The sequence below is a fragment of the Alnus glutinosa genome, chromosome 13 (assembly GCF_958979055.1).
Source record: "Alnus glutinosa chromosome 13, dhAlnGlut1.1, whole genome shotgun sequence".
Classification (NCBI taxonomy): domain Eukaryota; kingdom Viridiplantae; phylum Streptophyta; class Magnoliopsida; order Fagales; family Betulaceae; genus Alnus; species Alnus glutinosa.
Window position 1 is genome coordinate 191,160 of NC_084898.1, and position 21,678 is coordinate 212,837.

At 38.3% G+C, this 21,678-nt stretch overlaps 4 protein-coding genes across 9 annotated transcripts; 1 reads left to right on the forward strand and 3 right to left on the reverse strand.

Annotated features, from left to right (window-relative positions):
* Nucleotides 1-1,243: 1,243 nt before the first annotated feature.
* Nucleotides 1,244-3,454, forward strand: LOC133854291 (probable cinnamyl alcohol dehydrogenase 1). Of its 2 annotated transcripts, XM_062290415.1 has the most exons (7): nt 1,244-1,388; nt 1,520-1,614; nt 1,773-1,886; nt 1,978-2,208; nt 2,313-2,598; nt 2,685-2,835; nt 2,951-3,454. In XM_062290415.1, exons 2-7 carry the CDS (start codon nt 1,526-1,528, stop codon nt 3,145-3,147), a joined length of 1,068 nt encoding a protein of 355 aa, XP_062146399.1. In that variant the 5' UTR covers nt 1,244-1,388; nt 1,520-1,525; the 3' UTR covers nt 3,148-3,454. The 2 variants fall into 2 exon arrangements, with proteins under 2 accessions (XP_062146399.1, XP_062146400.1); XM_062290416.1 differs by lacking the exon at nt 1,244-1,388 and having other exon boundaries at nt 1,408-1,614.
* Nucleotides 3,455-3,664: 210 nt separating this feature from the next.
* LOC133854290 (WAT1-related protein At1g43650-like) lies at nt 3,665-8,812 on the reverse strand. 5 transcript variants are annotated; one of them, XM_062290410.1, is made up of 13 exons: nt 8,585-8,812; nt 8,238-8,355; nt 8,050-8,112; nt 7,471-7,587; nt 6,881-7,258; nt 6,639-6,790; nt 6,363-6,556; nt 5,391-5,625; nt 5,071-5,250; nt 4,716-4,974; nt 4,452-4,610; nt 4,200-4,351; nt 3,665-4,026 (listed from the first exon to the last, which is right to left on the reverse strand). In XM_062290410.1, the coding sequence occupies exons 8-13, from the start codon at nt 5,588-5,590 to the stop codon at nt 3,852-3,854; spliced, it is 1,125 nt and encodes a 374-aa protein (XP_062146394.1). In that variant the 5' UTR covers nt 5,591-5,625; nt 6,363-6,556; nt 6,639-6,790; nt 6,881-7,258; nt 7,471-7,587; nt 8,050-8,112; nt 8,238-8,355; nt 8,585-8,812; the 3' UTR covers nt 3,665-3,851. The 5 variants fall into 5 exon arrangements, with proteins under 5 accessions (XP_062146394.1, XP_062146395.1, XP_062146398.1 ...); XM_062290411.1 differs by having other exon boundaries at nt 8,238-8,368; XM_062290414.1 differs by lacking the exon at nt 5,391-5,625.
* Nucleotides 8,813-10,616: 1,804 nt separating this feature from the next.
* LOC133854294 (large ribosomal subunit protein uL6) lies at nt 10,617-12,001 on the reverse strand. The gene is made up of 3 exons (XM_062290421.1): nt 11,576-12,001; nt 11,015-11,137; nt 10,617-10,898 (listed from the first exon to the last, which is right to left on the reverse strand). The coding sequence occupies exons 1-3, from the start codon at nt 11,945-11,947 to the stop codon at nt 10,806-10,808; spliced, it is 588 nt and encodes a 195-aa protein (XP_062146405.1). The 5' UTR covers nt 11,948-12,001; the 3' UTR covers nt 10,617-10,805.
* A 459-nt stretch (nt 12,002-12,460) lies between these two features.
* Nucleotides 12,461-21,324, reverse strand: LOC133854053 (nuclear pore complex protein NUP98A). The gene is made up of 13 exons (XM_062290081.1): nt 21,235-21,324; nt 20,711-20,779; nt 19,540-19,839; nt 17,944-18,606; nt 17,489-17,695; nt 16,817-17,397; nt 16,137-16,224; nt 15,942-16,002; nt 15,232-15,370; nt 14,944-15,060; nt 14,663-14,837; nt 14,037-14,087; nt 12,461-13,425 (listed from the first exon to the last, which is right to left on the reverse strand). Exons 2-13 carry the CDS (start codon nt 20,727-20,729, stop codon nt 12,797-12,799), a joined length of 3,030 nt encoding a protein of 1,009 aa, XP_062146065.1. The 5' UTR covers nt 20,730-20,779; nt 21,235-21,324; the 3' UTR covers nt 12,461-12,796.
* Between the last annotated feature and the right edge of the window lie 354 nt (nt 21,325-21,678).

Here is a 21,678-nt window from a genome sequence, read left to right on the forward strand (position 1 = left end):
AAAGAACCCTCACATAGAAAAACCAACCGTCAGATGCCTAGGAACACAAAAAGTTGGTAAAAAAGAGAGAGCAATCTCTCCATTTGAGACTCTATAACTCCCGCACAGAAAAATCAATAGAAGAAGCAAATAACACTTTTTCTTTGTTTTGAAAAAAAAAATACAAAACAATCTCTTTCAGCAAATTACCAAAATCACTCTCTAAAATGTGCTGCAATTTCCTCTGGCAGCCAAGAAGTAGAAGCCTAGGAGGCGCAAGACACTGCTACAAGCTCGCCCGCTTGACCACCAGCCAACTCTAACCTCCGGCCTCTCTCCTACGCTCCATTCGTCAATCTCTCGCACACAGTCGGCAATCTCTTCTCAGCTCCACTCTGGCTCTAAAGAGCAAAGCCTTCCCTTTGTTTTCCTGTACAGAGATGGCTCTTTTTTTTTTGATACATTAAGATAAGATGAAAAGTGAAACAGTCACACGGTCCACATCTTTGACAAGAGATGAAGGTGAAACATCTTTTCTTTGTTTTTACTTTTTCTTTTTCGGTCATTTTCCCATAGGAAAAAGTAACCTCTTTTTTTTTTTCTTTTCTTTTTTTCTTTTTTAATTTATTTTTAACAATAAGGGAAAGGAGTTACTTTACTTATAAAATAGTATTATTATTTTTTTCAACAAAAACTTATGTTAATAAACTAATATTAGGCATATGAAATTATATAAGCATGCCAGTTTATCATTTTGTCTGTATAAATTAGTTACTAATTATTAAAAAAAAATGTCTTATGCAGGTTAAAATTGTTACTTGATTTTCTTATAGTGTAAAGCGTCTTTAATAAATCAGGTTCTATTTTATTATTTTTTTATGTCTCCTTTTTATTTATAATATTTTTTAATTATAAATATATGCTAGAAATATGATTAGTTATGACTTATGGAAAGCTTTAAACATAGAAGAATAAATAAAATATAATTGAATCTAAAAAAAATCTGCAGACAAATTTATTACTGGCAATAAAATGTTAAATATTAAAAGTAAGAAAAATAATTATTATATATATATATAAATTAAATATAAAAAAAGCCCCATCTAAAATTGTCGCCTTAGGCCTAATAACATATCGAGCCGACCCTGGTGGTGAGATCACACTGTATGTCACATATTGGCCCAGCAATTGGCAGTTGGTTCTCAATTTTCGTTAAAAAAATTCTCAAAAGGATGACCGAGGTCCGAGACTCCGAGGACGTCATTGCATACGTACGTGGTCTGGATGTTCATATGATACTATAAATAGTAGACAAAGGAGTAATCCGAAGACAAATTCATTTTCATTCTACAAAAATAGTCAATACATATCTCTCTCCCTCACAGTCACACGTACGTGTTCTCGATCAGGTGAGCCACTTTTCCTTTGAAGTTAATGGTGGCGACGAATACGATCGATGTTGATGGATTAATTTCTGTTTCACCCTATATATTACTCTTAAGAAGACTGATATTTTACTGCCTTACATATGATGGACTAGTCAACAATGAGCTCTGCAACTGCAAATGAAAATTGCCTTGGATGGGCTGCAAGAGATGCATCTGGGGTTCTCTCACCTTTCAAATTCAGCCGTAGGTATGTTTACTTAATTTTCTCCTGGAGGAAGGAAATTTAATTACAGAAACAAAGAGAAAGCCTGCAATTTGATATAGATTGCATCATTCTTTTCTTGATGATACATATGGTGCATAATAAAGATTGATTAACAAGTACTTGGGAAAAAAATCATTCAGGGCTGTTGGAAAAGACGACGTTTCTATAAAAATCACGCACTGCGGAATCTGTTATGCCGATGTAGTTTGGACCAGGAACAAATTTGGAGACTCCAAATATCCTGTAGTGCCTGGGTATGTGCACTGATTTAATAATATTGAGTAATTCTTACATTTGAGTTCACTGACGTATATATGATGAATCAATGATTATTCGCATTGCCAGACACGAGATTGCTGGAATTGTGAAAGAGATTGGTTCCAATGTCCAGCGTTTCAAAGTTGGCGACCATGTTGGGGTGGGAACTTTTGTTAACTCTTGCAGAGATTGTGAGTATTGTGATGAGGCGCTAGAAATTCATTGTCTTAAGCGAGCTGTTGGCACTTTTAATGCCATCGATGTGGATGGTACAATCACAAAAGGAGGATACTCCAATTCCATTGTTGTCCACGAAAGGCAAGATTTTTATGACATTACAGTGGTTAAATGGATGAGGAAATTTTTGCAAATGCCAGAGATGATATGAGGATACTAGTTTTATTTTGGTCTTGAATACGCAGGTACTGCCTTAGGATTCCTGAAAGCTATCCATTGGCTTCAGCAGCGCCTTTGCTTTGTGCTGGAATTACTGTTTACACTCCCATGATGCGCCATAAGATGAATCAAGCTGGTAAATCTCTAGGAGTGATTGGCCTTGGTGGTCTTGGTCACATGGCAGTGAAGTTTGGGAAGGCTTTTGGGTTGAACGTGACAGTTCTCAGCACAAGCATATCCAAGAGAGAGGAAGCCCTGACTCTACTTGGTGCAGACAAATTTGTGATTTCATCTGACCAAGACCAGATGGCCGTAAAATACACAGGGCTTCTTAAAGTTGACTACTAACCGCTTGATTTTGTTGAATTGATGGTCATGAACAGTATCTTTTTCTGCAGGCCTTGGCTAAGTCATTGGACTTCATAATTGACACCGCATCTGGTGATCATCCATTTGATCCCTACATTTCGCTTTTGAAGACTTCTGGTGTTCTTGTCCTGGTGGGTGCCCCGAGTGAAGTCAAGTTCAGCGCTGTAGCTCTATTGCGTGGTAATTTGACAATTTCAGACTTAAAAGTTTATATTTTTAATTTGAGCTAATAGTTGTAGCTTGGGAGGTTAGAAAAACGGGGGCCTAAAGAACTCTATGCTTGGATTCTTGGCAGGCAGGATAACTATTTCTGGTAGCGCAACTGGAGGCACGAAAGACACACAAGAAATGATAAACTTCTGTGCTGCGCACGACATTCATCCCAAGATAGAAGTGATTCCAATTCAGTATGCAAATGAAGCTCTTGAGAGGCTGATAAAGAGCGATGTCAAGTACCGGTTTGTGATTGATATCGAAAACTCCCTGAAATGAAACCACGTAGAAAAAAGAGGGATTCCTCTTTTTCAATACATACATAAATGAGTTAAACGCGGATTTGAGGAATTAGACCAGATAGAAACTCAAAGAATAAGGTCATTGGTGATATTTCATAGCTTGGTTGCAGTGCATTTTCTTCTATGTAACAAATATGCACGTTCGATCATCTTTAAAAAGCATTTGGTTCTATGTAATTATTTGCAATTTAGTTATGGAAGTGTTTTTTTTATTTAGAATATATTTAGGTAATAGTATGTAATTTCGGATGGTCAATCTTCTCATTTTTTTGTACTGTGCTTAATTATGCTTGTATGTTAGCTTGCTTGGGATTGCTTTATTCTGCTCTATTTCAAGGAGATGATGGTTTGAAAGGGTATAAAGGACTAAATGACGACAAAGTATTAAGGGCATGGCTGATGGAAAAGTTTGATCATTTATGTTATTATTACGAATCTTCCTGCACTTTCTTCGCCTTCAGAGTTACTTCAACCAAATGATTATATCGGTAGCCTTGACAATCAAATAAAACTAATGCATCTTTGCTGTTCTACCCAGCAGTTTGAATGAAAGTATAGACTTTAGCTGGTTCTAAGAAGTCTATACAGAAAAAGAGATCCTAGCATGACTTGGTGTTGTACTGATAATTGCTTCTGATAATCATATATGTATCTATTTACTTTCCAACAAATGCACCAATTTCATTTCGTTTCAGCTGTGACAGAATTCCTTGCCGTCTCGTTGATGGATATCTCCACCATTTTCTTATCATCGCATCCTTTTCCATTCTCTGGTTGCCCAGTGACAAGATTTTCTGCCTTTTTGGCCCAAAGCACACAATAAAGACCCACAAGGATGAGAAATGCTCCTACCAAGCTGGATAAGACCAAGTATGCAAAAACTAATTAAGAGCTGTAACGTTTCATATATATACCCAAAAAAAAGGAAAAAAGAAAAGAAGAAAAGATATTTGTGAGAGAACTAACATTCAAATTGTTATGGTAAGAAAAACCATGAAGTTGTAAGTGGAAGAAAGAACTTTTGTGTACCTGCCCAAGTGTAGTCGCTCTGCAAAAGCAATAGCTGAGAATATGCCAACGATAATTAGGAGTAGTGGACTAAACATTGCTGCAAAAACTGGTCCCCTATGGCCGATGCACCATGTTTGCAGGTAGTAGACTAAAGCTGATAGCACCACTCCCTATTACAAAAGTTAAGCAGGAATATATGAATTGGCAGTGTTTCAGGTTCAAATATATCATATCCCATAAAAGGGATGTGTTTGTGAAGTAAGCACTCACAGAGTAGATGATGGTCAATAGCTGCATGTTCCATTCCAGCTTCCATAAGGTTGGATTCCTTGCAAAAAACAGGGCAAGGAAAGAAGATTGCAATGATGCAAAGAAGCAAATCAAAGTGTTCAGAGATAATCGAGCTGGGTAGACTTTGTAGACCACAGCCTGAGGATCAGTAGGCCAAAATTGGAAAAAAGAAAAAGGTAAAAAAAAATAGAAACTTTTCATAAATTACTATGATGTAATATTTGAAAGTATATTGTTTATCACCTGGAGAATCAGCCATGCGCTCCATGCTATGTGACTGGTCAGAATAAGTGCAGAACCCTTGATCCAGTTATCCTTGCCATGGCTCAACTTGCAAAGAGAACCATTGGGGCCACAGATATTTATCAGAGGCCTGGGCACAAAGCCTATTAATAGGTATCCTCCTTTCCAGAAGGTAAATGTAAGTGCCCCACCAATGCAAATGAGTGTCCCCAACACCTTAGCTTGACCTCTAGCACTTTTTATCTTCACTGTCTCCATCCTTAATTAAAGACGTAAACAAATCACTAAAAAGGGCTTTTTGTGAACAAGTACTGATGTTTAAAGGGGTTTTATAGGAGGAAAGTAGAGTAAATACCTGAGTGCAACTGCCATGAGAAAGGTCAGACTAGGGATAACATTACTCAAGGCGGTTGCAACTGTTGGAGAAGTGCACGCTAAACCAGCATAGTAAACATTAAGATGGATGGTAGTCCCAAGTGATGAAAGCAAAAAAATCTTTGTGATCACAGAGAAGGAGAGTGAAGGGCGATGTCTCCTGCTTTGCAAGAACAAATAAGCAAGCTTTCTAAAATCCTCTGGCAACTAATCGTGAACCCACTCAGGCATATGATCTAAGAAATAGAAGCAAATGCACGCACACATCAATGAAGACTGACGATGACAAGGATAGCTAACCTTTCCAGTACATAAGCAAAGGGGCCTAACAAAAGCATAGCAATTATATGCCGATAAACCACGAAGACAAGTTGATTGAGTCCTCTTTCAAGAGCAATTTTAATTAAGATATTTCCTCCACCATATGCGAACTGAACTAATACCATTGCCCCATAAGAAGCACAGGCTTCCATGGTTATGCACATCCTCTTGAGGTTCATCTGGTTTGAGTAGTGCACATCCTCTTGAGGTTCTTCTGTTTAAATAGTGGAAAATCAACCTCAGCCACTTGTTCAAAGAATCATTTTTTTTTCAGTCTCATATGTTGGAAGAATGACATATGAATAGCCAGCTGCTAATGGAATGCATTATCAGGTTACCAATATGCTTGAAAAGCATAGAACCCCCTTAAAAGCTATATGCCGTAAATGAAAAGGGAAGGTGGAAATGAAACCGTATTTATTCGGTTTGCAACCTTACACTTGAATAAGAAGCCAAGGAAGATGGAAATTACATCCCTTGAGCCATCACGTTGTCACCCCTGTCCACTAGATAACTTACATTAATGTGTTAAAGTATTGATTAAATGATTAAATTTACTATTTCTTATTAACTTAAATTTTTGAAATAAGTGATGATTTAACATGGCATCAGAGTAAAGATACTGAGTTTAAACCTTATCTCCGTCATTCTCATTCCATTTCACGTATTGGATCTCACTTATTAAGGGGAAGTATTAAAATATTTATTAAATGTATTCTTTCCTATTTAAGCTTTTGGGATAAATTATATTTAACATGATGGACTAAAAAAAATAGAAGCTATTTAGTTTCCATTTTTCCTCCATTCCTAACGCAAGATAAAAGAAAGAACATAAGAACTGAAGAATCACACATAAGTACTGCGATTTTAAAATAGAGAAATGATTTATTTCCTCCAATGGTTCTTCTCTTTATCTTCCCACATTTCAAAATCACCACTTTTAATACTAACATGAACAGAGTGTTCCCTGTTTGCGTGTGAGGAAAACGAAGTGATGGGCCTGAATTGATCAGCTTCTTTCAACATCTTGGCTCTTCTCACCGGGAGCCGGAGGCTCGCTTTTGAGCATTTGTTGAGTGCCCTCCTTGCTCCTTCCCCATAGAACAGAATAAAGACCTCCAACAATCATAATGCCACCCAATATACTGTTAGCAAGCACATGAGCGGTAAGAAAATCGGCCAAGTGTTGCCTTTCCAACATAGCAGAAGAAAAAAGAAGTAACGAACCTTCCCCAACGTAGCCGCTCAGCCCACACAAAAGCTGAGAAGATAGCTGTTATAAGCAACGAAAGTGGAGAAAACATGGCCGCATAAAAAGGTCCTTTCTTCTCTATGCACCAAATTTGTAGCCCGAATGAAGCCCCAGTTACAAGTACACCCTTCATATTATTCAAGCAAGCCATCAATCCAACAACGATGAGGAAAAACATAAAGAAAATGGTGAGGAAAAAGATATTATGGAGACATACACAATACGCAAGGGAAGCAAGTTGAATATTCCACCCTATCTTCCATGAGTCAAAGTTTCGCTGAAGGCGACCGCTGCCACAGTGGCTTGCACAGAACTGAGGAGACACTGCAGAGTGGAGAGGCGCAGCTGAGCAGGATATTGTTTAAGGAGCTTCGGTTGCACGATGAGCCATAATGACCAAGCTACGGAAGAAAGAAAGAGAAGAACCGGGCCTATAATCCAGTTCTTGTGACCCCCTAGGCCTCCACCAGAGGATGTTTCTTTGCTGCTTCCCATGGAATTTGTAAAGCTAAGCAGCACAGCTCCTCCAACAGCTATCACCATCCCGACAATCTTTAATATACCATAAAAAGAGCTCCAACCTGGAGTCTCCATCCTACCGTTTTGGAAGAGTGTTGGATAGAATCAGAAAACTAACAAATGTTCCATAAATTAACCATTTCAGATAACTAACAAATGATTTATCCAACACCCATATGATTATATGACACAATATTCATGTAAAAATTTATTCTTTCTTGAATACTAATTGTTTACTTATATATAAAGCAAATTCAATTCAAGTGAAAAGCAAAATTTCTGGCTCACCTCAGCAGGATAGACAGGAAAAATGTGACTACTGGAATGGTATTGAGAATCGCAGTTGCAATTGTGGCTGAGGTAAATCGGAAGGCCATGTAGTATAGATCCAGGCTCACCGTGGGTCTGGATTTCAATCACCACCCAGTGGAAAGAGCTCAGATCAGAAAGAGCTCAGATCACCCCCAAAAAGGAAAGAATTGGAAACAGTAAGCAAGCTAATAAAGGTAGTCGATCTAGATTTGCTCAAGTTTTCTTATTCATCAGAGACAGAGACATGCATCATTAATTTGGTTACATACGGCTAAGTATCGGAGCCAAATTAAAGTTCTGAATTTGAACATTGTCTCTTTATTCTCCTTCCATTTCAATTCAATATTTTATGTGTTGAGCATTATTTCTTAAGATGCAATTTGAGCCCTCCCACATCTGAGAATGAGTATTAAAATATTAATTAAATCAAACATTATTTGTTGTCCTGTATATACATAGTCTTAAAAGTAATACAAGTACAATTCTTAATTCATTCTGTATATCCAATTATGTTGCTAATTATTTGAAGTTCTATCTGAAGCAACCTCTACTCACCCACATAAAGCAGCGAGGAAGATTTTGAAGAAGAGGCTGAATGACAGCAAACTATGCGTTGTCCTATATATAGAGAATAACGTGATGAGGAAGAATATTACAACATATACTGGCAGGAACTGCACAAAAGTACATATTGTTCATTTGTTGCTCAAAAAAATTGATTATGAGCAGAAAGGAATACCAACCTTTCCAATAGAAAAGCAAAGGGTGCCAAAACGAGTGTAGCAATGGCTTGTCTATAAGCGTTGAACACCAGAGGGCTGAAACCATCGTTGACAGCAGCCTTGGATATTAAGGCCATACCTGCATATGCCAACTGTATGAAGATCATTGCCAACAAAACTTGATGATTAACCACTGCTACTTGTATAGCTTTGTAAAGGTTCATGGTGTACGTAGGCTTGTCATTTAACAGAAAGATAGAGCAATATATGATCAAGCAGAATATTTTATTTTGAAATGATCAGATATATATGATAGAATTAATCCCACTTTGCACTGAAGAATATAAGATAGCACAGTCGGCAAATACCAGCATACAGTTAGGGTGGTACAAGATAAGCTATGAGCCTATGAAGGTGTGAACATGCATAATTTTGCTGGAGAGAAGAGCATGACTTGGGTGGAAAGAACTGTTGGATTTCTTTAGAACACATTGTGGCTTGTGCATCAAAGGTAGAGTCAGCTATCAATGACTTCCGAATAGGATGCATTTTCATCATATCTCTCGCCCTCGCCCCTCTTCCTCTTGTATTGCCCCCCTTCACTTCCCGTTTCGCCCTTCGTAATTGTAAACTGTAATAGCCCAATAAGAACAAAAGGGTTCTGCCTCACTATATTTACAAGGGAGAAGCTCATATTCTTTTCTTTTTTTTCTTTTTCTTTTTCTTTTCCTTCTTCTTTTTTATTTTTTTATTTTATAATTTGCCCAGAAAGGTTGGTGCTTTGTTAATAGTGGCCATTTTCATGCGCGCCCACTAAATCAAAATACAATAATTATTAAATTTGCATGTGGGCTGCGACCTGTAGACAACCGTTTCTTGAAAGGTTAGGCTTCATTAAATAGTACAATTATACAAAAGGGTAGACAATGAGTAAAGATAGAAATATCTCATGTGTCTATTTAAAAACTTTTGAAGTACTTTTTAAAATCATCATTTGACTTATAATTAATTACTATTGAATTTTGATCAAATAGTTATTTTAAAAGTTTTCTCAATTTTAAAGTGACATATAAAAAACTTCTAAAATTACACGATGGAAAAATAAGGCCCCAACGCAAAAAACTCGGATGTAGTGGTTGCCTTCTAAGCCCATTACAAGTTTATCAACCGTGGGCCATGAACAATAAACAAAACAACTGGTTGTGAGTCCTAGAAAGACAGCCCTTTCGCATTGTTCATCGGTTTAAAAAATTAATAATGATAGTAAAAAGAAGTCAATAAAAATATGACTTCAAAAAAATGCTTGGTTCAACTTCTAAAAAAATTGCAATTTTGAATCCCGACTCTTGTAAGAACATAGGTGTAATTAGCGTTTTCAAATCATTACAAACAGTATTAAAGCCAAGGTTAATAACATGAGTAGTGCTATACGTGCGTTAAGAGTCCGGCTGGTGTCCGGCTCTTGACCCACGTGGCACATCTTTTTTCTTTTTTTATTAAAAAAAAAAATCAAAAAAAAAATGTTGAAAACGCGGGTGGAAGGAAAGCATTTCAGATTCACGAGAAGAAATTTTTCCCCAATTTCCCAAATCTCCCCCTCTCCACCGTCCCCTCCCCCATCGACCCACCGGCGCCTACCGACCGCCCACCGCCTAACAACCGGCACCCACCGACCCACACCGTCCCTCAGCCAGCTCTCTGTCTCTCTCTCTCGCTAACCCAGCATACCGGCGACCACCGACCGACCGGCGCCCAACCACCATCTCTCCCTCGCCCAGCTCTCTCTCTCTCTCGGACCCAGTTGCCCGAGCGCCACCCCCCCTTCGGCCATCCTCCCAGCCAAAAGCCCCAAAACAACCCAAAATCAAACAATCAAACACCACCCCCCCCTTCGGCCATCAATAGTGACCGGCCATGGAGAGAGAGAGATAAACATAACAAAAATCCAATGGCCGACCGTGGAGAGAGAGAGAGAGAGAGAGAGAGAGAGAGAGAGAGACTGTAGAGAGAGAATACGATGGTCGGAGATCCTGGTCGGCGGTAGGAGGCGAACTGCGGTAGGCGATGCTCCGAAAGGTGGCGGGGAGATGGCTGTCGGTGGGGTGGAGTGAAAAAATTGGGGGAAAGTATTGGGGAAATCCGTGTGTGTTTTAACGCTGGCCAGCTTGTTTTTGAATTTTGTTTTTTTAATAAAAAAATAAAAACTTGCCACGTAGGTCAAGAGCCGAACACCAGTCGGACTACTCTTGAAGCACGTATAGAGTTACTCTAATAACATGGCGACACTGAAACACTGAGTGACATAAGTATGAAGAGATTGTAAGACCTCTCAGATTGAGACTAAAGACAATAATTAATACAGATACTCAATATTTCCCAATCCAAAAATTCCAGACAACGAAAAGAAAAAACAAGTCCTCATATTCTGGGATCAAAAAAATAAAGATAAAACAAGTCCTCATATTCTGGGATCAAAAAAATAAAGATAGGTGGCAAAGAAAAGAAAACCCAAAACTTGTAGAGATCTCAACAAGACATGAAACAGTTTCAGCACTATATCCGTCGCTTAATTATAGAAAGTAAAGAAAATCAATTTTCATTTTCATCAGCTACTGTGCCTTTCTCACTGACATAGATGCCGTCGAGGAATTTCCTGATATCCTTATTCTTGACATGGCATTTCTGTTAAACAATCAAAAAAACCCAAGTGTTGTCAGAACAGGAAAGCCGCGCATAAACAAGGCAAATGACACAGTAATATGATAACTTGCATCCAAGAAGTCTGTTTGCTCGATTACCTGGTTTATGAGGGCAGCCGAGCGTGAAACAAGTTCGACATCATTGCCATCCAAAACGAGTTCATCCTTGACCTTCTCAGATCGCAGAATTGACACGCCGTTGAGCATATCCACTTTCCTGACCTGATATCAGCACAAGAATGTAAGAAAATAAGCACGACAAGTCAAAATTGGTTTCACTATACCAAGCAAACATCTACCGCCCGGCGAGTCTCCAGGCTAACACTCAAAAGTCAAAACTAAAACACCACAACAAAATTGAGAAAAATACGTCTTATACAAACTTTTACCAATTGCAAAATCTTCAATAATCAATTCTATCATCATATATCACAAATATAAGAAAATTTCTATCTTTTAGAGAAACAACATAAGATTCTAAAGATCTTAAATGCGGGCTCTTGAAATTAAAGCTTAATGAATAAAAAACCATCCAACTTTACCCAAAACCACATAAAACGAGAGCGAATAGAAAGAACTCTGATTTGATCCTATCCTACAGGATTAATAAAAAGTTTTTTTTTTTTTTAAAGAGAAAGAGAAAGAGAAAGCGAAAGATACCTTCTTCTCGCCAAGAAAGTTACGGATCTCGATGGAACGGTTGGAGTTGGTGATCGAGGCGTTGATGGGGAAGTGGGCGTAGACGAAGCGCATTTTGTAGCGGTAGCCCTTGGTGACGCCGGTGATGAGGTTCTCCACATGGCTGAGGGCGGTTCGAATAGAAGCGGAAGTCTTCCTCGACCCGAACCAGGCCTCCACCTTCAGCTTCCTCTGGCCGTTCTCGTCAGTGATCAGCTGGAAATCCAAGCTCAAGTGCTTGAAGTTCCGGGTCAGCTTGCCACGGGGGCCCTCCACCTCTATCACCTTCGCGTTCACCTTTATCTTCACCCCTTCCGGGATGTCCATCGTCGCCGAAGATAGTATAGTCTTCATTCTCTCGCACTTCTTCCTCTTGCTGCGACGCCTCCACCAAACCCTAATACCACTTTGCCAACTGCTACTTCTTCGTTTTTATATATACAACCACATATCCGTCGGTTCTTGGGCCCAACCTCACCCTAGGCCCATTTCATCAACTTAATGGGTCTTCATGTTCAGTTTCCTTTTCTTTTTTCTTTTTTCTTTTTTCTTTTTTGGGCCTGCGTAGTCGCTTGGTTTTGACATTTTGATATTTCGTTCAATTTCTACAATTCTACAATTCAATTTGACACGGCTGATTTCTACTTTTCCTCCAACTTCTTACATCCCTTTCAAGTATCTTAAAAAAAGGGTAAAACCCGTGTTCTATTCATTTATTCACAGCATATTCTTGCAGAGAACGCACTTCTTATGCAGGTACGGGTGTTTAAAAATATTTGCATTTTTCAATAACCAAATTTGAAATACAAATTCTGTCCATCGAACATATATCTATTGCACAACCGCCAAATAAAGTGGAAACAGAACTGAAAAGAATAGATCACATTGATTGAACATGTAAACGAAGCGCATTCTCTATTCGAGCCTGGCCGAAAGATTACACCACACTGTAAATCCACAAAACAAAAAGAGGCCGAACAACACACTGGCAGTCTGGCACGGCTAAAATTCATATACCACAACTTGGTAAATTCTATACAAAAAAAAAAAAAAAAAAAATCAATCGTCATCGAGGACAAAACCCATAATGCATGACACACATCATCTCCCAATATCAGATATGTAATACATTACTGTTGGCACTCGCTTGTATGCGAATTGGAGCAGCACACGTCCCAATCATCTTCAGCTCCCAGCTCGTACTCAGAAGTGATTGACTCTGAACTTCCACTCTCCTTTAATGGGGTCGTAAGACACAAACTCGGCACCTTGGTCCTCCGCCTTCCTCTTGAGCATCTCCTTGTATTTTTCAATTTTGGGCCCTTCTGTATACTGCTTTCCAGTCTTCTTGTCAAAGCATTTTATGTTGAGAAGCGTTACCTCGGCTGGCTTATTTAGACCTTGTCCAACAGGAGGTTTCTTGCTGTCATCCATGTACACGATCACCTCACGATTGTTAAACTGAACAAGAGCCTCAAGATCAAGCCGCCGCACATCTGTCTCACCCAAGAATTTTATGCTGCCGAAACCATGACGTCCAACCACAAAGTCCTTCACATGGCGGCAGAACCCTGGCTCAGCCCTTTCTTTAGCTGCAAGTTCTTGGATTCGAGGCTCCGTGTAGTAATCTGAACGTCGCAGCTTTGGCATCAGTGCCTCAATGTCAGCCCCATGCTCATAAACTATGGCAGCCTCACCGGCTCTGTGTCCACTGAGTGTCATATAAGAATCCCCTTTCTGAACAGAATGCTCTTCATGAACTCCATTTGGTTTATGGTTGCCTTTGAGAATATGAACACCTTCCTTGGCAAAACCATTTTCCACTGGATTTTCTGCAATATTTCCAAAAATTAAGACAAAATTAGTCAAAAAAACAAAGATACTGAGATACATATTCAACCAAAGATATTGGTTGCATAAGTCTCAACTCAAGTTATTACCTCACAAAATTTACAAAAACTCTGTTTTAATTTTGAGATCCACAATTTATATTAACAAGAACCTAAGGAAAAACTACAGTACAAGGCTCAGAAGCCTGTTTACTGTGGACATTGCCTTACTGAAAATTGAGATCTTTAAATATTTACTTCACATTTCTCCAAGTGAATATCACATACTCGGAGAAAAAATGAGATTACAATCCTTTGGCAGCTAAAGAACAGCAAAGAGAAGGATTCCATATATCTGATGTAAAGTAACTGACCTTCCAAACTACCCTACTGCTGAACTTCCAGCAAACAAGAACTAACAGTTAGTGGAAACATAAGCTTTACATACAGTTCCCAGCACTACTCATGAATTTGGCAATATCAGTTCATGTGATTTTTCATATCAATCTAATAACAAGAAGCATTCTTGAAATAGAGAGAGAAAGAATGGCATAGAATATCAAGTTATAAGGAAATACTAGTAAAAATGAAGTCATAAAGAGCCATATACTTACTATCTTTATCTTCAGAGTTGGAGCCACCTTGAGCTTCTTGAGAAATTTTCCCTGAATCAAAATTGCAATTGAAAGAGTCAGACATAAACTACAAGGACTAAATTTGCGGTGAACCACAAAGATCCCTGGATCTTAAAGGAGAGAAAGAAAGAAAGAATAATATTCCTGCAAAGATAAAATCTTGACGGGAAAGCATGTTTCCTTTTGTGTGTGTGTGTGTGTGTGTGAGAGAGAGAGAGAGAGAGAGAAGCATCAACACTATGGTTCACTTTTAAAAAAAAAAATCATTGGTGGGACATTTAACCCAACACTACCAAGAAGAAAGAACAGGCATCACAAAAGTATCATCCACAACTTACTCCTCAGAAATAAAGTGCTATCAACATCAGGGTTTGAAGCATTCATATCATTTTAAGGCTGTGCCAAAGATCCTAACAACGCAGAAAAATGAAAGTGGGGTGCCCAAAAGGAGGAAAGAAAAGCTTAAAAGAATCAATTTTAAAATGAATTTCAAAACGAATTCTATTAAACAACAGACTCTTTTTGCATGCAATTCTTTGTTTCTTCCCCCTAATACATCTCAAGTACACCAGAAACCACATGGCGAAAATGTGACAGGATTTTACCATTCTCATGCACTGGACTAGATAGATCCTTCGATGCAGATGCTTTCTCAGCACTAGCTCTCATAGGCCACTGCTCTGCAGGACGAATGACCAGTGATCTAGGGTTTTCCCTAGGAATAAAAAGAGCATCTGCCTTTGGTGTGCTCGGCTCTTCATCGTCACTAAAAAATGGAACCTGCATACAAGAAGCCATTAAAATTAGGTACGAATTCAAACGTGCATAGCAAAGTAATGATCACTCAAAAACCCAGATTAAGTTTTAACTGAATCATCAGTCTCACCTTCGGACCATCATTCTTAGTATGATATTTCCTTGCAGGCAACCTAATCCGCCTTTGTGACAGGTGTCGAGAAGTCAATAAGGATGATATTCTAACAGGTGCAGGTTTATCAACAACCTGATCAAAAAAATAAAAAATAAAAAATTAATACCAAGTTTACACTCATCCGATTTTCCTTTGCAGAATATGTTAGGAAATAGCCCACAACACCAAATATGATGATAAAATAGTAAATTATATCAACTCAAATTCCTATTGTGGAAAAAAAAATCAGGCCAGTCAAATTACAGGCAATGTAGAGATTCCATATTGAATTGAAGGTGCAGTTCCAACTCGACCAATTGACATTTGAGGCATTGCCGGGAGTGTTCCAAATGGATTTGTAGCAGGTACTGGTTGTACAACAGCAGAGCTCTGAGGAGCAGACCTGTTAAAGGTGAGTGCCAATGCAAATCAGTAGTTGATAAAAAAAATAAAAATAAATAAAAAAGGTGTAAATCTTCTGTGTTCATAAATTTATCAAATGCACCATTAACATAAATTACAAAAGACAACCACGATTCAAGTGATGGCAAGATAAAACAGACTAAATATGCCCAGATAAGGAGTGTGAAACTAGATACAGCAATATAAGCAATTTGGTGTTTCTGGATTTGTGTTCTTCTCCCCAATTGAGTGTCTCTTTTGTATATTCTGTGTACTTGAATTGTGCCCCTTTGCACTTTCTAATAAGGTTGAATTACTTCAAAAAAAAAAAAAACCAAGCTTATTACTTTTTGGATGACATTTGAGAATAAACAAACAAATAAGAAAGCATCTCATATCAAATATGGTTTTCTTCATCCGGAAGTATTTGCTACTCAATTCCATGTGAGACGAAACTTGGTCCATACCAATCAAACAGTTCTTTATAATCTGAATGGAAATGCATGTTTTGGGGTGTGTTAAATATATTATGCATAAATGTATGACCATCAACTACAGGAGGCGTGGCTTACAATTGTCCGATGTTACTCTGACCCAAAATGCCTGGCATTCCACCAAAGGGACTTCCACCAGCTACAGGAAAGCGATAAAGTCAGAACACTATCAGATAAAAACCTCAAGGACTATTATTATTATTTATACGTAAACTCAACGACTATTATTTAGAAAGGATTTTAACATTGAAATAAGCTATAAAATGAAGTTACCTGGTTGTGTTGCACCAAAACTGCCAAGGCCAAAAGCAGTAGTTGTCTGAGCAGGTTGTGATGGTTGAAAAGGTATTGAAAAAGAAGGCTACAGGCAAAGAGAAATAAAAATTTGTATATTGCTCAAGCATCAAAACTGAGTCTAATGACCCAGAATCAGACAACAGAGCACGAAAAAGAACGTGCACTGAGACAGGAGTCATTCAAACTAGACACAACTAACAAAATCATATAATTGCATATGCAACATAAGAAAGCAATACTAGTCAGAGACCAATCAATGACTTGTTACAAACAAGCTACCTTCATTAGAATATCCCGCTCATGGTCTACAAAGAGTACACTATAAGTTTCTAACCATAAAAGACAACATTATTAAACTTCTTCAGAATTTGCTCAGGGGAGATACTATATGATGCATTTATAAGAAGTTTAAGAACTCTCACTGCCTCCCTAAATCCTATTTTTCAAATTTACCAAATCAGTACTTCACACATTCAATTTTGTATTCCCAACAAAGCAGCATATAATGAAAAACTTGAAGACATTCATACCAGATGTCATAATATTTATTCTTTTTTCACTTTTTACAGAGAAGATAATCCAATATTAGACAAATGGAACAAGAAGCTCAAAAAATTAAATAATGAAAAACTGCAATAATCTAAGGAGCTACTTACATTTGATTGACCGAAACCTAATGCGTTGCTTGAACTAATAAGTGATGAAGTGCTCGAAAAAGTGTTTACCCCAAATCCAGGGGTAGTAGAAGCACCAAGTATTCCTTGACCAAAGGGTGAACTTGGATTCTGCCCAAAGGAAGTAGTAGTCTGACCAAAAGCAGAGCCTGCCTGCCCAATTGAAGGTGCATTAGATTGGAATAATGGGGATGACTGAGTGTTACTACCAAATCCTGCATTTGTTGCTTGAGAAGAACTGAAGAGAGGCGATGAACCAAAAATAGATGGAGATGAACCAACACCAAATGTAGATGATGTTGGTAAAGATGTTGATCCAAAAAGGCCAGATGAAGTTGATGCACCGAAAGGTGAAGAATTGAATGCAGGAGTACTTGAGGATCCAAAATTTAAACCACCAATGCTGGGAGTTTTTGGAGCAAATGGGTTAGAAGGCACTGAGGTAGAGAAAGGACTCGCAGCCGATTGAGTAAATGTTGGGGAAGGAGCAAGAGGATTTGAATTTGCAGGAGACGAACTAAAGCCAATCCCACCAGCAGGCTGACCAGCAGGAAGTGGTCCACCTGAAATTACAATATTATAAAGTGTTCGTCAATTATTGCTGGCAGCAAGACAACAAGAATTTTGGGTTTTGACACAATTTCTCAAATATACCTTTATCACCTATTTGATAGTCCTCCCATCTCAGCTCCTCATGGCTTTTATCTTTGTAGACAGGCATGGCAGATATTGACTCTAACTTCCCACCATCTGCTTCAGTTGTTGGTGTGAAGGCAGCTACTCTGCTTCCCCCACGTTGACTCCCAAAAGGTGACTGCCCAAAGCCAGTGCTGCCAAATGCTGGTGTTGTAGACTGGGCACCTGCACGACAGCTCATAAGGAGAGGAAAAAAAATCCAGTAAATAGCAAACAAGATACCAAGATAAAGATGTGTATAACCTAACAGAAGTTCCTTAACCACATAAGGATGCTTATCACAAGAATATCCATATTCCAAATTGTTTAACCAATTAAACACATTTGAAACAACTCACCATACGGATGCTTATCATAATATATATATATATTCCAAACTGTATAACAAATTAAACCCATTTGAAACCACTCACCAAATTGAGAACTCTGGGCTGCAAAAGGAGCAGTGGTACCAAATGGGCTGCTACCAAATGTAGAAGCTGATTGGCCAAAAGCTGGAGAGGACCCAAAGCTGAAGGACGGTGTACTAGAAGCCCCAAAAGCAGGAGTACTTCCGGCACCGAATGCAGAAGTACTTGAAGAACCAAATGCAGAAGTGCTTGATGTACCAAATGCTGGAGCAGTTGAAGTACCAAATATAGGGCTGCTTGAAGCTCCAAATGCTCCGCCAGATCCAAATACAGGAGCATTTGACACACCAAATGACGTCCCAGTATTCCCAAATGCAGGACTTGCGGTTGAACCAAAGGCAGGGGTGCTGGTAGCTCCAAATGCGGGTGTGCTGGTAGCACCAAATGCGGGCGTGCTGGTAGCACCAAATGTGGGCGTGCTGGTAGCACCAAATGCGGGCGTGCTGTTCGTAGAACCAAATGCGGGGGTGCTTGTAGCACCAAAAGCTGGGGTGCTACTTGCACCAAATGCAGACTGACTTGTTGCACCAAATGGTGTGGAGGCACCAAATATGCTACTCCCAAATGCCGGCTGTGATTGTTGATTTGTGCTTCCAAAGGGACTTGTTTGAGTAGGAGAGGACCCAAAGCCCCCAAAAGAAGGCTTCTGACCAAAGACGGAAGATCCTGAAGAGAAAGAAAAGACATCAGTTCCAAAAAGTTAAAAAGAAAAAGGAAAACAAGTTCGGTAGATAAATGAGTACTTTAGCATATAAGATATCGATATACTAAGAGATAATACACTAAGTTATTTTACTGTAACTAAGACTTCATCACCAATAGCAGAGGATGATCACTCAAGATAACTGACCGAACTCAAGGAAGACAAATCACACGGCAAGAACATCAGTCCAAGGAAAAAGAATAAGTGAGCAACCATTTGCTCAAAAGTCAATATAATTAATATCTTCATTATTATTTAATAATCCGTTCAAATCGTAAAGGGAAAACTAACACCTCGCCAATGAGCACAAAAAGAGAAACTGCAGCTGGAATAAATGCTACCTCTTCTAATTATTAAGTTTTACTATCTCGTTTATAAAATTCATTTCCCTCATTACTTCATAATCTTGTCCTCTGTTATTGAATTCCAACATAATTCCAATATATATAAGATAGAAAAACAGCCAAATAATATATAATAAATTCCATAAAGAGGCAATACACCAATGAAACCAGTCAGGAAATTACAAGTTTCCACCAAGACAAACTCATTTAAAAAATCAGCCGAAAGCATTCCTGAATGACATCAACTACAAAAGCATTACCAATCAGGGCCTCAATAATAAATCCATTTCATGCAGAAACAAAATCCATCATTCAGCTAAGCATAACTTTCCATTCTCTGGATACCCAAGAGTCTGAAATGGCATTCAGAGATGACAAATGCCATTTCATATGCAACAGCTGAAGAATATTACAATGCTGACACACATGATGCATCCAGATCAAATGAGTAATAACCATCTTTCTCAACAATTACATCAAAATCAAATCATTAGGTAACAGTAGGAGAAGAATGAAACAAATTGGGCAAGTCAAAAACAACGTTACACATACCACCAAATGATGATGATGAACTACCAAATGCAGGAGTAGATGCTCCAAAAGCAGGCACTGTGCTTCCAAAAGCCGGAGACGATGAAGCACCGAAGGTCGTGGTGGAAGAGAAAGGTGAAGAAGATGGGGCTGCACCAAACACTCCAGTTGAAGTACCCCCGAATAAAGAACCCCCAGTTTGTGAACCAAAAGGGGTAGAACTACCAAAGGGCTTTGGAGCAAAAGGATTGTTACTTGCATTGTTGGTCTGTCCAAAGACTGATGGAGACCCAAATGGGCTACTAGATGACTGCCCAAAAGCTGCCATATCGATAGACACTTATTAATTTTCATTTCCAAACAGAGTCCAAAGAAGAAGAACAAAAAACCTTTAAGGACCATTACAGAACTCCCAGATATGTGCAGATGAAAAAAAGAATCCAAATGACTAAATAATCATAGCCCAATAACTAATTGTGAGCAAACCCAAGTTTACTCACTTTGATTAAAAAAAAATGAAAGTCAGATAAAAATAAAATTTAAAAAAAAAAGCTCAAACAATTATCAAAAAATAAAAATAAAATAAACCTTTGTTTTCTGTATAATCTCATTTGAAATTCAAATTAGTTATGATACTCAAGATGCACCACCAAAATGACAGAATCAAGCAGAGCCTTTAAAAACTGCAAGCATAATTTCTTGGAACCCAGAAATCTCTCAGAAATTTCCCAACACATAACAACTGTGAGAATATAGGATAACATACAAGAGCCTCCAACAAAATCCAATTAAACAAATAAGCAAAATAAATAAATAAACAAAACACAATGCGTAGAAAAGCAAAAAATAATAAATCAGACTATGAAAAATAGCGTACTCTTATAAGGTTGGAAAATAAAATAATAAATGCTCATAAAAAGAAACAATAAATATCAAAAGAACGACAAAAGTGTGAGAATCCAATAGAAAATCAGACACTCCTTGAGGAAAAGATGCAAGCGACAACATATTCATTAGACTGATATGAAAATTAATCCAACCACATCCAAGTTCCCTAGAAAATAATCACTACGCACAATCCAAAAACAAATAAATAAGCTAAGGGAAGGAAGAGTTGCATCCAAGAACACGCACTTCGGATTAACAAAAGCAAATACAAACAACACACTAATTCAAGTCAAAGAACACTTACGGTTAGTCGAACTAAACATCCTTTCTTCTAGCTCTTGCCCAATAAGATTAAGAGGTTCTCGTTCCGAAACTGAAATAGAATTAGAACACAAATCAAACAAAGAATGCTAATGTGTGTGGCGATAATCACATTTTATCAAATACTTGGAAGAAACAAAAACTCATTAAAAAATTTATGCCTAGAAAGGGATACAAGCGGGTGAGTAAAGGACCACGGAATTGGGGATCCAAAGGTCCATTATTCCATTCCATCATTACGAAACCATTAATATACCATCAACATGGATACGCCAGTTGAAGAAAGGAAAAATTCAATAAATCAATCCAAGAAGGTTACGATAACAGACATTCAGAATCGCAAACGATTGGCGCTTTCGAATTGAATAAAACCGTAAGAAGGAACAAATTGAATATGATGCAGCAATCAGCAAGCCCTAGCGGGAAATCCAATCAAAACCTAAAACTACCAGCGGAAGAGACTGAAAAGAAGAGAAAACGTAGAATTAGGGTTTTGAAGGTACGTACCGTCGATCTGAGAGAGAGAAAGAGAGAGAGAGAGAGAGCAGTGAAGAAAAATGGGGAAGGGGGTTTGTATAGTACCTTGGTAAGTCGGGGTTAAGAAGCGTAGCGTTAAAAGTAAGCGCAATGGGCAAGGGGATTGTATGTACCTTGCTTGGTAAGTCGGGGTTAAGCCGAGTAGCGTTAAAAGTATAAAGAAACCTTCCGCCTATGAATCGTACGAGTGTTTTTCTTTCGTTTTTTCGGGTTCAGGCAGCGTGCAGCGTTTCGCGTTTCTTAGTGGATTGTTTTTTAGCAAAACGTTTCTTCCAGCTTGGTGACAAACGACAAGGTTTTTCCGCTAGTTTGGATGTCGGTTCCGCCTAAATAGTTAATAATAAGAATGTTTTCATACGTCACCAGATGCTTGGAATTTAACGTAATTAATCCCAAACTTAATAGAAGATGGAT

Coding starts and splice junctions, on each gene's coding strand:
- LOC133854291 (XM_062290415.1), top strand. CDS start 1,526: ATGAGCTCTGCAACTGCAAATGAAAATTGCCTTGGATGGGCTGCAAGA. Junction 1,615..1,772: donor CCTTTCAAATTCAGCCGTAG/GTATGTTTACTT, acceptor AAAATCATTCAG/GGCTGTTGGAAAAGACGACG. Junction 2,836..2,950: donor CGCTGTAGCTCTATTGCGTG/GTAATTTGACAA, acceptor GATTCTTGGCAG/GCAGGATAACTATTTCTGGT.
- LOC133854290 (XM_062290410.1), bottom strand. CDS start 5,590: ATGAACCTCAAGAGGATGTGCATAACCATGGAAGCCTGTGCTTCTTAT. Junction 5,251..5,390: donor TTTGCTTATGTACTGGAAAG/GTTAGCTATCCT, acceptor CTTGCAAAGCAG/GAGACATCGCCCTTCACTCT. Junction 4,352..4,451: donor TATTGACCATCATCTACTCT/GTGAGTGCTTAC, acceptor CTTTTGTAATAG/GGAGTGGTGCTATCAGCTTT.
- LOC133854294 (XM_062290421.1), bottom strand. CDS start 11,947: ATGAAGACTATACTATCTTCGGCGACGATGGACATCCCGGAAGGGGTG. Junction 11,138..11,575: donor ACTTTCTTGGCGAGAAGAAG/GTATCTTTCGCT, acceptor TGCTGATATCAG/GTCAGGAAAGTGGATATGCT. Junction 10,899..11,014: donor CGGCTGCCCTCATAAACCAG/GTAATCGAGCAA, acceptor ATTGTTTAACAG/AAATGCCATGTCAAGAATAA.
- LOC133854053 (XM_062290081.1), bottom strand. Junction 17,398..17,488: donor CTATCAAATAGGTGATAAAG/GTATATTTGAGA, acceptor TTGTAATTTCAG/GTGGACCACTTCCTGCTGGT. Junction 14,088..14,662: donor TAGTCCAGTGCATGAGAATG/GTAAAATCCTGT, acceptor ATTTTGATTCAG/GGAAAATTTCTCAAGAAGCT.